This window comes from Anabrus simplex, chromosome 2 (assembly GCF_040414725.1).
Source record: "Anabrus simplex isolate iqAnaSimp1 chromosome 2, ASM4041472v1, whole genome shotgun sequence".
Taxonomy (NCBI): domain Eukaryota; kingdom Metazoa; phylum Arthropoda; class Insecta; order Orthoptera; family Tettigoniidae; genus Anabrus; species Anabrus simplex.
This window is the reverse complement of record NC_090266.1, coordinates 651,155,529-651,173,377: the sequence shown is the minus strand read 5'-3', so window position 1 is coordinate 651,173,377 and position 17,849 is coordinate 651,155,529. Positions and strand designations below refer to the sequence as shown.

Below are 17,849 nucleotides of genomic sequence, written 5' to 3'. Positions count from 1 at the left end.
TCGGGTTTGAATGATAGCCAAGGCTTGGTGAATTTTATGACGAGAAATGGATTTTCTCTTTGACGAAGAACAACATTATGCCAAAAAATGTCTAATGATTTCAACCATTTTCATCGCTTTGTGATTGAGAAGCGTAAAGGGAAGGAATAATTGATCTCCCAAATAGGAACCGCAGGTCAGACGGTAATCAGTTTCCATATGCCACAAAGTCGAACAATCGATAAGAAAGGAACATCGAGTGTTACCATACGCGCTACCGGAAGCAAAAAACGATGTACTGCAATGCTTGCTGTAACAGCTGATGGCAGAAAGCTTGCACCTTACGTTGTTCTAAAATGTAAAACAATGCCTAAAGTAAAATTTCCGCGAGTGATCCACGTTCGTATTCAAGAAAAAGGGTGGATGGACACGTCACTCGTACAAGATTGGATACGAACGGTTTGGGGAAATTTAGCAGGGTCCCTCCTTCGATGCCCAGCCCTTCTCATGTTGAACAGTTTGTTTGTTTTTTTTCCCTTTGTCAGTATGTCATTGTTATAACATTACATGAATTGTGCTTTTATTAGTTTATGTTGATTTCATTTCAGGTCATATTGTCAGCTCGTAATGGGAAGAATATGTTCCAGTGTCGGTACTTCAAACCCACGTGTCTAACTTACCTGATGTACCCTATTTGACTTTTCAAAAAATATCCCACATAGAAACTTTACGCCAAATGACAATAACTGAAAATGAGTTGAACCAATTGTATTTATATTATATTTCATGTATCTTTTATATGTACAGTAAATGTACTGTAAATAATTTTTAAATACCTGAATTCCTTGAATAATTTACGCATCCGAAGTTTTCACCAAAATTATCATTTCCCTTGACCAGCTCCCGTCAGGTTGAGAATTTTGTGGCACCTTTGTATCTTTCTCTATCCGACTGCTATTGTTCCTCCCTAACTCTGTTCCAATTCAGGTTTGTTCTAATTCTCGATTGCTTACAACCACCTTAGTCTGGGTCTCAATCCTTGTCCTCCCCCCTCATATCTCGGTTTCTATCATCTACATCAACATCCGTCCCTCTTCTATCCTCTTAACATGTCCAAACCATATAATTTATCCCTCTACATTCTGTCAAAAAGCTTTTCCACTCGGATATCCTTCCTGATGTCCTCATTTCTCCCTCTGTCCTTTTTTTTTTTCCCAAGCATACTACTTAAATATTTCATTTCACTGGCCTGGATATTATTATTATTATTATTATTATTATTATTATTATTATTATTATTATTATTATTATTATTATTCAATGAACTACTTAGTGTAACTCGAACCGAGATGCCTAACAGGAAAATTGTTCCTAGATGTACGGAGAAGTCACAGCTAAGGACCTTCCTTGGCTTGATAGGAGAAACATGTGGTGATTGCTGAGTACATGGAGTACTACATCCACAGAGCCAGTCAGAAAGGGAATCAAGAGGAAAGAACAGTAGAAAAGCCAAGTATCACAGGAAATTACCCTAAACACACAGGCATTGTAGACTTCACTGTTCATTACACATCTATGTATGACTTTCTTCACAAGACAAAGAAATTGTGAGGGAAGTATTTTTCTGGGGCAGGATGATTTTTACCTTAAATTCCTTCATCCTGCAAGTAGAATGTGTCAAGAAAAGTAAAACAGAGCCACTGGATCACATCAAATTCAGGTGACAGCTCATCAAGAAACTAGTTGGTGATTTTCGGAATCAAAATAGAACAAATTAGATTGAGAACTTCATACCATCATTTTTTTGGTTTTGTGTGCTTTAAGCAAAACGTACCAGATGGCAGACAAGAAACTAATTTTATTTGTAAAATATGCACTACGAAACCTGGCATTCATGTGGGCACATACTGAATGTCAAAACATACCATACACTCAAAGATGTCAAATGTAAAGTGTATCACTTGTCATCTCAGACTTAAACAGTTAATATAATTGTGCAATCCTTATATCACCTTCAAAATTTTTAGCCCTTAAATTATGACGATAATGCAAAATTAATCTGGACCTGACTGCTGGAACATACAATATAAACTAGGCCACAAATAGTTAAAGATGCTATACTTCTATTCCTGAAGTAAAGAAACTCACACAAGACTTTCACAATCTGAGTTGAGACACAAACTGTAACACTAAAACAAAATTAATTTCATATACTGTAACTGTAATGCTAAATCTCTATGGCTTACTAGTGTCCAAAGTTAAGCATAATCACTAAACGAGGCCATACTGCCTGATAGGAATGTCAGACGGATTGCTGAACAAACGGAAGATGAATCACACACCCTGTCACACAACTTGTCCAAAAAAAAAACAGTGTCAGAAAGGTTCTGATAGCTAAGGTACACCTTTGACAACAACTAACAAAACTTGGCAATGTCTTCCAAAACAAACTATGCTGTTAATAGAGTGTATGGTTACCCCTAACAGCCACACATGCTTCGCAGCAACGTGCCATGCTCTCTATCAGATGGTCCAAGAGCTCTTGTGGCAATCGATCCCATTCCTCCGATAAGGCAATGCGAAGGTCTTGGAGGGTCCTTGGTGGAGGCTGACGGGGTGCAATTTGCCTCCCCAATGCATCCCAGGCATGTTGTATAGGATTCACATCCACAGACCTCTCTGGCCAGTCCATGCGATGAATGTCTTCTCCAGCCAGAAATTCATCCACCAGAGCAGCATGGTATGGTAGGGCATTATCGCCCATTACGAGGAAGTCTGGACCAACCGCACCTCTGAAGAGTCGAACATGTGGTGTCAGTACCTCATCCTTGCATCTATGAGCGTTAACAGTGTTCCTTGGACCACCCATGAAGATATGCAGATAAGTACGGGCATTCAACATGCCGCCGCCCCACACCATGACGCCACCACCACCACCATACTGGTCCCGTTCCACGATGTTCCTGCGGTTGTATCGGCTACCCAGTTCTCTCCAGATTAATGTGCGATGGGAATCGTACTGCAAACTGAAGCGGGATTCATCTGTCAAGAGCACATGCCTCCATTCATTCATGGTCCAATTTCAATGTTGACAGCTCCACAGTAAACGGGCCTGTCTCTGTGCTGGAGTGAGCGGGACGCACACCGCTGGACGTCAGGCAAACAGCCCTGCTGTTCTGAGCCTCCGGTACACAGTTTGCCGGGAAACGGCAACCCCTGAGACAACTGCAAGTTCCGCCGACAATTGTCTTGCAGGTGTACTCCGATTTCGTCAGGCGGTTAAGGCCAGATATCGGTCCTGCTGGGGGGTGGATGTCCTTGGTCGACCTGGTACTGGCCTACAACTAACATATCTAGTGTCTCGAAATAGTCTCCAAAGCCTGGAAAAGACACTTTATGGCACATTCAAGGACACAGCGACTTTGGTCCGTGTCTGGCCTGCTTCCAAGCGGCCGAGTATTCTACCCTGCAAAACGGGGTCCAAATGGTGTCGTCATGCCATTATGTTGTCACGTTCACCATGAGGCGACACTACACACACTATAACAGGGCAAACACGACTGAGGGAAGATAGGGAGCAGGCACTGGCTGTGTTTACCTTGCGGTTACGCCGCTAGTCAAAGCAGGGAACACTCCTTTCCTATACAGAGCTAACCTGTAAGGTTGGTAGATGCGTACGTCATGCGATTTGCGGTCTATCTCCTGTTGCCCTGTTTACTCGTAACTTATGCTTAACTTTTCGACACTAGCGTACTTACCTATCTGCTTTATGTCGCACCGACACAGATAGGTCTTATGGCGACGATGGGGTAGGAAAGAGCTAGGAGTGGGAAGGAAGCAGCAGTGGCCTTTTTGTCTGGTGTGTATCTCTACTACCTGAATCACATAGCTTCACTTAACAACCAGGGTTGAGATTTCTATGTAAATATATATATTTACTTTTTCATTAGCTACAGTTAAATTTTTGTCATATTAAAAAAAAAAAGTATTTTCTACATTTCCACTCATGGGACATATTTTTACATATCGCACTGACAGAGATAGATCTTACAGTGACAATGGGATATGAAGGGGCTAGGTGTGGCCTTGATGAAGGTACAGCCCCAGCATTTGTCTGGTGTGAAAATGGGAAACCACGGAAAACGCAGACAGGCTGGTTCCAACCCACATTTTCATTTTTTCAAATATATTCCATATTTTATGGTTTCAAAATAATTCTTGTGAGAAAATCATGGCCTCACTTCCCGTAACGCTGAGCAGATTTTCAGTGAGAATAAAGCAATATCAAGAGAAAATAAGATGTATTTTCAGATCTGAACATTTTAAACAGTGTTTTGTAGCCCACTGCATTACAAATCAACAAATGTCATATAAAGATTCAGATGATTCAATTTTTAGTCTTTATTATTTTAATACCCATACCAAACAATTTGCACTCTTGTCATGTAGCCTTTAGGTTTAACCCATATTGGACCAGCTGATGATGTCAGCGACAATTCTTGCGAGAAAGACCAACTGACAATTTATCGTCAATGGTCACAGTGGCTAAAAGCACCAGCTGGAAACATATAATCAATGGAATAAAATGAGAGCTGTGGGCCAAATATTTTAACACAATGACTAATATGATGCTACAGTGAGTGTCTTTAAGATCTTTTGGACAAATGGGACAAATGAAATGAAATGGCGTATGGCTTTTAGTGCCGGGAGTGTCCAAGGACATGTTCAGCTCGCCAGGTACAGGTCTTTTATTTGACGCCCGTAGGCGACCTGTGCGTCATGATGAGGATGAAATGATGATGAAGACGACACATACACCTAGCCCCTGTGCCAGCGAAATTAACCAATGATGGTTAAAATTCCCGACCCTGCCGGGAATCGAACCCGGGACCCCTGTGACCAAAGGCCAGCACGCTAACCATTTAGCCATGGAGGATTAAGATATTATTGAGTATGAGAGTCAAAGCCACCAAATCAACACCAACATGTAGAGTACAGCAACGCATCAATGCAGAGTGCCAGCCAGCGCTTTCCTTATTGTTGAGCTGTGCATTCTCTTGTTGCTGTTTCAACATAAACCATGTGTGGCAGCAAGTGTCCTAGTGTGCTCTTGACAGTTTTATCATTTGTTTACTTAAGGCCTTCTTCCGAAGTGGGTAATTATTTTGAGTGCTGATTTCCGTTTTGAGACGTCCTTTATGGATAAACATATGACAAGTAGCAAACTGGAGGCAGAACTCGACAAGAATTCTGACGTTTTCTGTATGTTCCGGGTTTGGTTGGCGTTTCTACGTTTGTAATTTTATAACCTTTCATATGTGATGTTTTTATAAATTTCTTTTTTTGTATGTCAACTGAAGATGATCCCCAAGGGATTGAAACCGGTATTGACCAATTTACTAATTTAGAGTAAATAAACTAATGTATTGATAAGGTGGAGATTTTAGACTTTCTTTATATCAAGAATTCTGACAACGATTTGTTGGACGATTTATCAGATTTCTCTGATGAGAGTGATCTAAACCCATGTTTCAGTTCGAATCAACATTTGACATCCCGATTACAACACAAGAATGCTGCTTGCAGCGAGTACAAAGACGGTGATAGCAGTGTTGAAGTTAGATCTAGCATGACTAATAACACTGACAGGCATGTGCTTAGTGACTCAGACAGTTCAAATTCAGATGAAAGTGATGACCATGCTACCTGGATGAAGATATCTGAAGATAGAAAGCCACAGTTCTTTCAAAGTTTTACCTTAATGGAATTCCAAGGACCTAAACACTGACCTCCACCTGATTCAAAACCAATGACTTATTTGCATTTATTTTTTACAGCTAGCCTCTTTTAACTTATGTTTAGAGAGACAAATAAGTATATGAAGTACTTCATAACATCCCGGGAAAACAACCTTTCTCCATGAAGCAGACTTCACTCATGGATTTCTGTGACAATGGCAGAGATGAGGGCCTTTGCTATCGTTCTGTTGAATATGAGCTTGAAATGAAATGAAATGGTATATGGCTTTTAGTGCCGCGAATGTCCAAGGACATATTCGGCTCGCCAGGTACAGGTCTTTCGATTTGACTCCCGTAGGCGACCTGCGCGTCGTGATGAGGCTGAAATGATTATGAAGACAACACATACACCCAGCCCCCGTGCCAGCAAAATTAACCAATGAGGGTTAAAATTCCCGACCCTACCGGGAATCGAACCCGGGATCCCTGCAACCAAAGGCCAGCAAGCTAACCATTTAGCCATGGAGCCGGACATGAGCTTGAAAAAGAAATGTCAATCAAGTCATACTGGTGCGCCAATTCTTCGCAAAGTTCTCCCCGTTTTCTGCAAATGTTCACTAGAACGAGATTTGAATCGATACATAGCTTCTTCCATTTAGTTGACAATAGTAAGTTGGCCAAGAACAATGAACCGAATTATGATCGTCCAGTAAATTTCAATCTTTAGTAAATCATGTGAACAATCTTTCTCTATATTTTTACACCCCTCACCAGCAAATATCAGTTGATGAAAGTTTGACAGGTAGAAAAATTCATACTCAACTGCTGAAATATATTCCAAATAAACATCACAAGTGGGGTAATAAATTTTGGGTACTTTGTGTTTTAGTTTCAAACTCCTGTATGAATTTCCACCGTTATAAAGGAACAAAATATACAGAAGATAACAAGAAGTTAAAGAAAAATGCTTAGGTTACACTGCGGTAGTGAAGCTGTTAAATTTGTGCGGCCCTCTAAACAAGGGTTACCACATATGCAGATAACTTTTTTTTAAATAATCTGATTTATGTCGCACCAACCCAAATAGGTCTTATAGGAGTGGGAACGAAGCAACCGTGGCCTTAATTGATGTACAGCCCCAGCATTTGCCTGGTGTGAAAAATGGCAAATCATGGAAAACCTCCTTCAGGGCTGCCATCTGTGGGGGTTCAAATCCACTATCTCCTGAATGCAAGCTGAAAGCTACATGACCCAAATGACGTGGCCACTTGCTCAGCACACCTTTTTTCAAGTGTTCCTCTTGCTAGTTACCTTTACAGTGAAAGTACAATTTTTTTACTGCCACTCTGAGACATAATAGGAAAGGTATTCCAAACAAGCTGAAAACTATATGTAGGAAGGAAGATATACATGAGGAAAGACAATATTATCAGTTTGGCTTACAGCAAGAAGAAATCTCAGAAATACCCTGTATTGTTACTGCCGACAAACACAGAAATAAATGATCAAGAAAAGATAAAAAGGAAGCATGGGCAAGAAACTGTGACAGTGAAAGCAAGAAGGGTCTGTGACTACGTTTATGGGAGAGATCGATACAAATGATACCATGCTGTATAGTTACCTCGTCGAGCAGCCTACGATAAAGTATAGGGAAGAAAATGGTATTCAATATATTTTCCAGAATGACATTTAATATGTATATCTTATACAAAGAAAACTGTACTAAACATAGTTTCAAATTCATGGCAAGGTATCGGTTTCTTGTCTCAGTAATTGATGATGTGCGTGAAGAATGATTCCCAGAGAAGAAATCAGCATTTATTAGGCCTTCAAATGATGATTTTCGAGGACATGTGGAACTTGTCAAACTCCAAGGAAGAAGAAAAAAACATGTTGGTCATGCAGTAAGACAGAAGGAGTTACAGGAAAAGATAAAGAACTGTGTGTACCAAATGCCAAGAAGGCTGCCATAGTGTGTGCATTACAAAGCATATTTGTGCTTTACATCGCACCGACACAGATATGTCTTATGGCGACGATAGGATAGGAAAGGCCTAGGAAGTGGAAGGAAGCGGCCATGGCCTTAATTAAGGTACAGCCCCGGCATTTCCCTGGTGTGAAAATGGGAAACCACGGAAAACCATCCTCGGGGATGCCGACAGTGGGGTTCGAACCCACGATCTCCCGATTACTGGATACTGGCCGCACTTAAGCGACTGCAGCTATCGAGCTCGGTGAGTCGATTTCAATGTGTTATATTGTAGGTGTGTATCTGTGTTATTCAGAGGTTCTGGGTCTGTGTCTACAAAGTGTAGGCAAACAATATACACTAGAGTCCCGTTAATACGAACTGAAATATTCAATTTTTTTTTTTAAATTCTCCTTATTGAAATGAAAGAACATATTATAGAATGAAGATTTACTTGCATTTTATTAGTCGTATTTTACTAGAATAACTTAATGTAAACATAATTACACATCATAAACCATCAATCACTGGTCGTTTAGGCCTATCTTTACAAAGTCTGTTAGTTTACTTTGCCGTAGTGATTGGAACCTACTCGAAGGTGCAGTGTTAAACCAGCGTCTCATAAACATCACATCAGTTGGCGTAGTAGCGGAGTGTTGCTCGACATAGCGTACAGCAAATTCTAAGGCGGCTGCGGCAACTGAATGTGACACTAGTTGTTCATTGTGGTCTTCTTCGTCGTCGCTCTGTTCCTCATCAACTCCAGATACTTTTTCCACCAGAACTATAATTTCTTGGCCTGTTTGTAATTGATGACAGTCAGCTTCCATCCATTCGCTAATATCATTCGATCCTGGCTCAGTCCGGTGGTATTTGAAGGTGTTCAAATATGTCAGCCTCGTGTAAGTAGATTTACTGGCACGTAAAAGAACTCCTGCGGGAGAAAATCTTGGCACCTAGACATCTCCGGAAACTGTAAAAGTAGTTAGAGGGGCGTAAAAACAATAACATTATTATTAGAAAATATTTTCCGGTTAACCCAAAAATTTCATTATCCAAACAGACTCCGATCCCAATTAGTTCGAATTAACGAGACTCTACAGTATGCTTACTGCTGTCCAGGGCATGTTGACAATATTTTGTCAACTACTTTCAATCCAAACTCCTACAAATGTTGTGATAATACGGAAAATGAAGTACGGAACGTAAATATCGCATCTGCAATACATAAATTTTCCTTAGTATAGAAGCTAAAGATATTTTATTCCAACATTTACAAAACTTTTATAGTATACAGTAGAACCCCACTTAACCAAAACCTGGCTTGAATGAAATGCTCTGGCAAAATTGTATTTTAATATTTTGTTTTTACCCTCTCATTCTAAGCTGTTGGTATTAGTAATTCTCTTGCTATATGTGCTGAGAGCTACTAGGCAAACCCTATTTTTATATCACGACTTATACCAGAATACACGTGTAGCATAAAACAAAACAGCATCCATTAGGTCTTCAAATGATGATTTTTGAGGACATGTACACGATACAATTTTTCTTGAACAAGCAGGAAATATTACTACTGCAATATTATTATTATTATTATTATTATTATTATTACTCTATTCATTGTCATGGAGATTTAGACTGTAATTAACATTGTTTCAGATGCGGGAGTTTCATCTTGTTTACTGCTCGGACTACACTGCAGCTTCTGTTAGGAAACCAGGGAAGTCCAGCGACCCTTCTCCATATTTTTCTTTCAACCAAGGTCGTTCCACTGGCCTTGTGGGTTTTATACTGTAGTTTGAATGCTTTTCTTACCCCATTGTTAAAGAAATTGTTTCATTATTTCAGACTGCTTTGTGCTTTGTTGAACAAAGCAACAAATCTATACCAGCTGATGTATTCTTAATTAAACGGTGTCATGACATAGCTGCACCAAGATAATTCACAAGAAAATCAATGATTTTATACAATGAGTCACATTATCTAAAGATTTTAATGTTAATATACAGTATGCACCTTTGCTTAACGGAGTTTATGCATTTTTTTGTTTCAACATTTAACTTCCAAAAATATTTACCATGAGTCGTCCAAAAAAAAAAAACTGTGTCAAGCAAAGTGGCTCCACCCCCTTTATTTCAGATAAACGGGGTTCTGCTGTATATGTAAAATATTGTTTATATTAAAATATAAATTTTATTCAAACTGCTTATGATTATGTCATGCGAAAACAGGTTGTCTTCTCAAGATTTTGGAAAAAATTCCTGAAGAAACCATTATTACAACGTAAGAAATAGATTCCTGAAAGGAGATGTGAAAAATACAGGCCTGAAACTGCTTGGTCTTTTTCACCATGCCACATGCTAAACAGCTGTGTGCCTTCCTTGAATATACCTGGTCCTTACAGGGTTACACAAAAAAATAAAATCTAACTGCATTCTTTCAAAGGTTTTTTTTATGCCGTCATGCGACTGCCAGCCCTCTGGAAGCCCCCCTATGGTATTTCCTGGAAGGGATGTGAGAGTCACGCTCGGAACCTCCCAGCCAGTCAGAGGAAATGTATCACATTTCCCTGTATTGTGCTTTTCATCTGGTGGATTTTCTGGAAGACAAAATTAGAACTTGCACATTCTGGCCACACCCTGTAGATACTAGAACTTCATCAGCAGGTATAAATGGTTAGCGTGCTGGCCTTTTGTCTCGGGGGTCCCAGGTTCGATTCCTGGCAGGGTCGGGAATTTTAAGCATAATTGGTTAATTTCGCTGGCACGGAGGCTGGGTGTACGTGTCGTCTTCATCATCATCAACATCTCATCCTCATCACAACATGCAGGTCGCCTACGGGCGTCAATTCAAAAGACCTGCACCTGGCGAGCCGAGTGACAGTGTGTGGAGCAGTCACGTGAGTTGATTGTGCAAGTTATTGGCCTTGTCTGGAATGTAGCCAAAGAACAGCAGTCATGTGTTGAGATAGCTAACAGAGCTGTGTTCAAACCTGTCTCCATACAGCTGCTGAGTGGTGTGACTTGTGCGTATGAAGCCAAGTGAAATGTGGGACCTGTCAATCACGATTAAGGAAGGATTTTTAATTAAATATTTGTCCATATTTTGAAAAGTTTTAGCCCATATGAATGTATAGTTGCTGGAAAAAAAAAAAAAAAAAAGAGTGCATGATAATGTACGATCCTTGCAATTAATATTTTATCATACTTAAATTTACGGTAATTAAATATAATTCATCTTTCGTGTAGATACAAACCCTGTGAATACCCACAACAAACGTGTGAATATAGAAAACATCAATCAAACAGTTTAACATGTAAATTACATTCATCATCATTGTTTTCATTTCCTCTTGTCCATCTCTCACCAGGTCAGGGTGTTGATAGTATACCATCACCCATTTTCAGGCTATTGTCACACGATCGGGTCGCCACTTCCAAAGGCATTTTAGAGCCATTGACAGCAATTATTCAGGCCGCCCCTTATATGGGGAACAGGCTCCCTTGCAGTCGCCCCTAGCATGGGAAACAAACGCTGCTGATGCATAATATGCTCACATTATTTCCTCATTACTGAGCTGCCTCATCCGCAACCTGCACTGTTCCGAAGTATATCTTCTCCACTGTACATTCTATTAAAGTCTTCACTTGTAACCCTGAGCTGGGACACTTACCAGATGATACACACCAAGTCATGTGCTCTGGGACTCTCATAGGCAGCAGCAGCACTCCCTGAGCAGGGCTTACTCTGAAGAGGGACTCTACCTACTACCATAGTACATTTCGTAATTTAAATTTTAAAACATAGGTTCAAATGTGTCCAAGAAAAGTGCAGTTGCAAGGAACTTACACCACTGTGCACCAATTCTCTTAGCAACTGTTAGGGACCCCTTATTTTTTCAAACGTTTTCTTTCATGAATTATACTAAATTGTAAAAAGAATTTTAATGTCTACTGCATTATTTGTGTATGTTTTGCAGTCACGATGTACCATGAATTTCGGTACTTTTATCATTTATTCATGAATTCTCAAATAATTCATGTTTTCTTTGCAAACTTCTATGTATTTCACCATTCACTTTGCGGTTTTGGGCAAAGTTTGCAATGAAAACCACAATATATCACAATGTATCACCCACCAATCAATCACATAGAAACAATTGATATATTTCAATATAATAATATTAAAACATTTAAGCTCTCCAAGGCTTTTTCAATTGTAAAATTACTAGCGCTTCACCCCAATGCAGCGGTGGGCTCATCAGTTGGAATGCTATACCTTTCCAAGACGCTGGCGGCTAGTGCGCCGTTGAGACACCACTGCAAGCCTCTGGTGTAGGACAATGCACTGACAGTACACTAGGGGAAGCATGTTGCTCCACTTGAAATAATTATGTTATTGGCTTTACGTCCCACTAACTACTTTTTCTATGGTTTTTGGAGTTGCCGAGGTGCTAGAATTTAGTCCCGCAGGAGTTTTTACGTGCTAGTAAATCTACCAACAAGGAGGCTGATGTATTTGAGCACCTTCAAGTACCACCCGACTGAGCCAGGATCGAACGTGCCAAGATGGGGTCAGAAGGCCAGTGCCTCAATCGTCTGAGCCACTCACCCCAGATATTTCAATATTAAGGGGAGTTTGAAAGCAAAAAAATGTGAATTTTTTGACATTTTCCAAAATAAGTCCTACAATATTATTTAGATTTTCATGAATAAAATGGTATATAATTTATCTCTGTGCGACTGCTAGAAGTATTTTATTTTTAATTGTATAACATTGCTTGCATAGCCGTCAGGCAGGTTGATTTCGGACATGCATCTCTTTATTTACGAATATCTCTGAAACTGCTGCACGTAGAAGGCAGTGGTTTTCGCCTATCGATAGAGAATACTCGGTGCTCAATTTCTGTTACTCTTCTGTTTCAAATATGTCTGCTACTATGATTGCTTTTGTGTAAAGAATGTTGAGTTTCATGTGAATTAGTGTCTCTAGAAGTGCTTCCGTGTAGTTTGATTGCACTTATTTTGGTAAACAAAGTTTAAATATGCCTAGAAGTTTTGGGAAACATAAGTTTTGTGGCAACCGGCATACTAAAACACAAGACCTTGTGTCTTAGAAGTGAAGCTTCCACGGTGTGAAGAATTATTTAATTTAATTTCGGGGTTGAACCGTGTTGTACGTGATATGCGTACAAGTACAACACGGTTCAACCCGGAAATTAAATTAAATAATAAGACCTTGTGGTTCACATGAGGTAGAATCCGCCAACAGTGTAGAACCAGGTTGTCAAAATGTGACACCAAACAACAAGACTGACACGCCCCCTACCAGTGAAAGTGGATCTAAATTAGGTAAACACTTTGAAGAACTGGGATCCGGAAGGCTGAAGTTTCAGGAGAGTATTTTGAGCACAATAATTCTATACCTGAAGCAGTTATGGATGCTATCAAGCCAATCTACAGAGACCTTGCTCATCCGGACCTTCTCAGAAAGTGTCTACATGGGCGCACTCAGAATCCCAACGAGTCTTTCAACATTATCTGGAGTCGAGTGCCCAAAACTATATTAATTTGTGGGGTTAAGAACTTTGAAATGGGGAGTCAGTGATGCTGTATTAACATTTAATGGTGGGAACATAGGAAGAGTAAGAGTGTTATTGCATCTCAACATCAACCCTGGCCGTCATACTATGAAGGGAGTGCAACATTTAGACAAATTAAGAATTGCCAAGGCACAGCGTGCAGCAGAGATCAACACCAAAGCAGCAAAGTCATTGCGAAGGAAAAGGTTTTTAGAGGAGGGATACCAGGAAGAGCATATTGACTATGCTGCAAGGTGCTTTTGAGCCTTAATTTTAAAATCTGAGCGAGTTCTTATAATTTCAAGTTTTAAACCTGATTTTCTCAAAATGACTTTTTTTACAATTAATGTTCCTGTATCTGAAAAACTACTTGTGATACATACATGAAACTTTGTGAGATGCTTTATTATATCTTACTGTCCTTACTGAAGCAGAATCATAGCACAGGTTTCCATAGACATGAAGTAAGGGGTGTCCATCTTCAAATATTTGGTGTAAAAAATGGCACCTTATAAAAACATTAATATATCTCGTTCCTTTGGTTTCTATATTTTAATTCTGCTTCCGTCAACATCAATAATATAGAAATGTCAGCTGTAAAAAATTCAGAGTCGTATCTTCATTGGTTCCAAAAATATAGGAACATAATCTTGGCATATTTAACATTGGCAGGATAGGCCTTTCAAACTCCCCTTAAAGTATTGATTATTGATTCAGTTCAAGATACTGAAAATGATTCCTACAGTATTTAGTTACTTAATGCGCATATCAATTAAACATTTTAGAACCAGAAGCCTATACTGTATAATCAGACTTTAAATGATTTTTTTTAACCAGTCACAAGTTTCCCAGAAGTGAACCATAATTTAATTTCACCAATTGCAAATTACGATATTTTGAAGTCACTAATTTCCTGAAAGAGAACCATAATTTAATTTCATCACTTGCAAATATTAAAGTATTACAACTGTTTAGGCTTTTTCAATTGTAATATTACCAGCATTCCACCCCAGTGACAGCAGACTCGTCATTTTTGTATGTGTGTATGAATATATTAGGGTATAACTTAGACTTTTTTTTTCGCTAGTGGCTTTACGTTGCACCAACACAGATAGGTCTTATGGCGACGATTGGATAGGAAAGGCCTAGGAGTTAGAAGGAAGCGGTCGTGGCCTTAATTAATGTACAGCCCCAGCATTTGCCTGGTGTGAAAATGGGAAACCATGGAAAACCATCTTCAGGGCTGCCGACAGTGGGATTCAAACCTACTATCTCCCGGATACAAGCTCACAGCCGCGCGCCCCTAACCGCACGTCTAACTTAGAATATAATATGGTATATTTCAATACTTGACATTATCAAATAATGGTCAGAACATAGTGTTAAAGTGTTTTGAATCTCTTCAATAAATGTTTTCGTTGGAACAGTTCTCCTTATTGCATGTAGCATTAAATCCGAAATTTTAGGCACTTTGTATATTACAATTCTATATACACTACCCGCCCAGACCCATCTCTGGTGAGATACAGTGTGCAGACTGTATTCTCTCTCCTGGTATTTGTTAGATCAAGTTTGTTATTTTCATATATTTATTTTGCTATGGGTTTTACGCTGCATTATCACAGCCACAGACAATGAGATAGGACAAGAGTAAGACTGGGAAGGAAGTGACCATGGCCTCAGTTAGCTCAGTTAAGGTACGCTGCTGCTCTCCATCTATTTCCTATATATATATATTGCTCCAGTTAGCTTTCTTACCTGGGCACATACGGATCATATACATACTTTGTCCAACGATACATGACACAAAAATAAAAAACTTACTCAGAATGGTCAATAACCTTGAAGGCATTAGCTAATTTCTCCTCCAACAGCCTTTGAGTTTGTGGGGGAGGAACATGTACAGTCTTGTTGCCCAAATAATTGCTACATCTTGTACCACGGTATATCTGTGGACAGTAAGGAAATATAAGAACTCATTACATTCTATTAAAATTATTTCATCAAATGTCATAGTTACCACACACATAATCATACCTGGCATACACCTTCTATTTCTGCTACCTCGTCTCCATAAGCAACTGTGACAGTATCTGGAACTACTGTGTCCACATGAAATCCATTTTCTTGTTTGTCTTCTTCCTTGGGGCTTAAAAGTCCCAATTCTGAGATCACCATAGTCTCTGTGCTGTTAATTATTTGTTTGTGGAAGTCAAAAGACCTGAAATCATGAAATAAGATTTTTTCTCATTATTATAAAACCTTCAGGTTGTGAGTGTTCATCATGTAAAGGTTAAAAACAACAATAGGTTGATAAACAGAGTTAGGTTTCTCTGCCATGTGGTAAGTGGAACTTTGAAACACATGCAGGCAGCTTAAATGGCATGAAATAAAAATTTCTGCACATGGCAGATGAGGCCTTATTATTATTATTATTATTATTATTATTATTATTATTATTATTATTAATATTTTACAGTAAAAAAATCAATAATGTTTGAAATTGAGAAAGCAGAAATGGGATATTTCTGTTTCACCTGAAGTTTTCAAAGGAACTTTCACTTTTAAAATGTTTGGTGATCATTCAATTACTCATCTTACAACATAACTTATTCTAAAAAGCTATTTATATATTGAAACTGTTCAATACCAAGTTACCAGACATGTTGGGAAGATATATGTACAGTTTTTCACATTAATTTATTAAATATTTGGTTGCAAACAGCATTTTATGTTCTGTCCAGGATATGAACGACACTGCACGAGTTCGGAGGCTGGAGCCCTAATTACGCGAAAGGAGAGAGAAGCACTGAATACAGCGTGACCTTGGTATTACCCTCTCTATTGTGCAAGGGAGCCGACGATATGGTATTAGACTTAAGACGCTGCTTGTGTCAGAAGGCGTGGCTAATTTACAGGGTTTCAACCTAAGAGCTGTACATTACCATCACTTCCCTGCCTATTTCCTGGATAGAATGGATAGAGAAAACAGCAAATTTTAATTTGAAACTCAAATTCAAAAACTTTATTTCTTTGCTTGTTTTTCTTTTTCTTTTCAGATTTCAACTTTAAACAACAACAAATCACAGTTGGAATTAGAACTTAGATGTTGCAAGTTACAAATCTTATTCCGTATTGACGGTTGTCATTTTACAAATAAAAATATTTATAAAATCCTCCTTATCAATACAAATCAACTCAGCTGCTAGATGGAACAAGGTCTGTACATGTTTCAGCCTATTCTCAAGGTCACCTTCAGTAGCAGGACAGATTATTACATAACACAAACAAATTAAAAATCTTGATGAAGTGAAATGACAGTGATCATGATTGATGAATTAAAAACATACTGAGGTACAAAGTCCTCTCACCTGATGGGTCGTTCTTGATTGACAAAATAAAACTTGCTGACTGTTAAAATGAAAACACTTGCTAGGCAGTGTAGTGAGACCGTCAATACCATGGATTAAAATGTGTGTTACATCTGTAATGAGAGAAGAAATTATGAGTGGATGAAAAACGAGTCAAAAAATAATGTAAGAAAAGAAAACTCAATTAACTTACTTGTAAATAGAAGTTGTCGTCTCGAATGGAAATGACCTTGTCAATCTCAAGTCACATTGACAACTAAGCTTGTGTGTGGCTTACCGTGTATCTGTGCCGATGTGGTTGGGTGGGGGAATGGCGAGGGAGGGGCGAAGGTGAGTCGCAGGAGGAGGGTGTAGAAGGAAGGGCGGGACTTGTTCTACAATGTCAGTAGTGAAACTCGTTTTTATTAATAAATTGTTCACAGATAAGCGGGACAAAGGTTTCCAATAATATATTTTTCTTTTCATTGATTTCATCTAAGTTGTGCACGGGATTGTTATAATGGTCGATATCTATATAAATATTCTCTAATATATTAAGTAAGGGACCTTTCTGTTCATAGTATAAGATCTTTAAATCTTGGTCTATTGTTGTGTATTTGTGATTTTTCTCTCTACAATGTTCGCTGTCTTACTTCCACTGTCTTACTCGCTCGACAGTCTAATTTGTTTGTGTTATGTAATAATCTGTTCTGCTACTGAAGATGGCCTTGAGAATAGGCTGAAACATGTATACACCTTGTTCCATCTAACAGATGAGCTGATTTGTATTGATAAGGATTTTATAAATATCTTTATTTGTAAAGTGGAACTTAGATGAACAACATCGAATAACAATTGGAAGATGATGTTAGCTCGTGAGCTAGAGCGATGATAATAGAAAAGCCTAGAACAATCAGGCAACCATTATTTTACAATGTGAGCTTGAAGCTCCCCAGTTACAATTTTCACAAGAGCAACCACTGCTCCCTTCAATAACTCCTCCTCTAGGAGACAGAGTTCCCAAAATTTACTGCATTAAAAGAGCGGATTTTGCTCCACACAATTACTTTCAGGAGACAATTCTCCAAAATTTACAAGATCCAAGCCTCTCAAAGGCACAGTTTAACTTTTACAAAAATACAGCCAGATTCCACTGTCTTACTCGCTCGACAGTCTACGTTACATTAAAAAGGAAATTGAATAAGAATAGTTAACAGAGGCAATATATA

The 17,849-nt window shown here is 38.8% G+C and overlaps 1 protein-coding gene across 3 annotated transcripts in view; it reads right to left on the bottom strand.

Moving 5' to 3' along the window:
• Positions 1 to 17,849, bottom strand: part of LOC136864314 (tyrosine-protein kinase transmembrane receptor Ror) — a 245,381-nt gene that overhangs the window by 214,272 nt on the left and 13,260 nt on the right. Inside the window, exons 1-4 of one of the 3 annotated variants that reach the window (XM_067141131.2) lie at positions 16,835 to 16,849; positions 16,642 to 16,754; positions 15,308 to 15,491; positions 15,095 to 15,219 (exon numbers count right to left, since the gene is read on the bottom strand). In XM_067141131.2, the coding sequence (XP_066997232.2) occupies positions 15,095 to 15,219; positions 15,308 to 15,491; positions 16,642 to 16,733 (401 nt within the window). In that variant the 5' untranslated portion in view covers positions 16,734 to 16,754; positions 16,835 to 16,849. Of the gene's footprint in view, positions 1 to 15,094; positions 15,220 to 15,307; positions 15,492 to 16,641; positions 16,755 to 16,834; positions 16,850 to 17,849 lie in introns of those variants that run through there. The other 2 variants (XM_067141130.2, XM_067141132.2) reach the window with 2 other exon arrangements.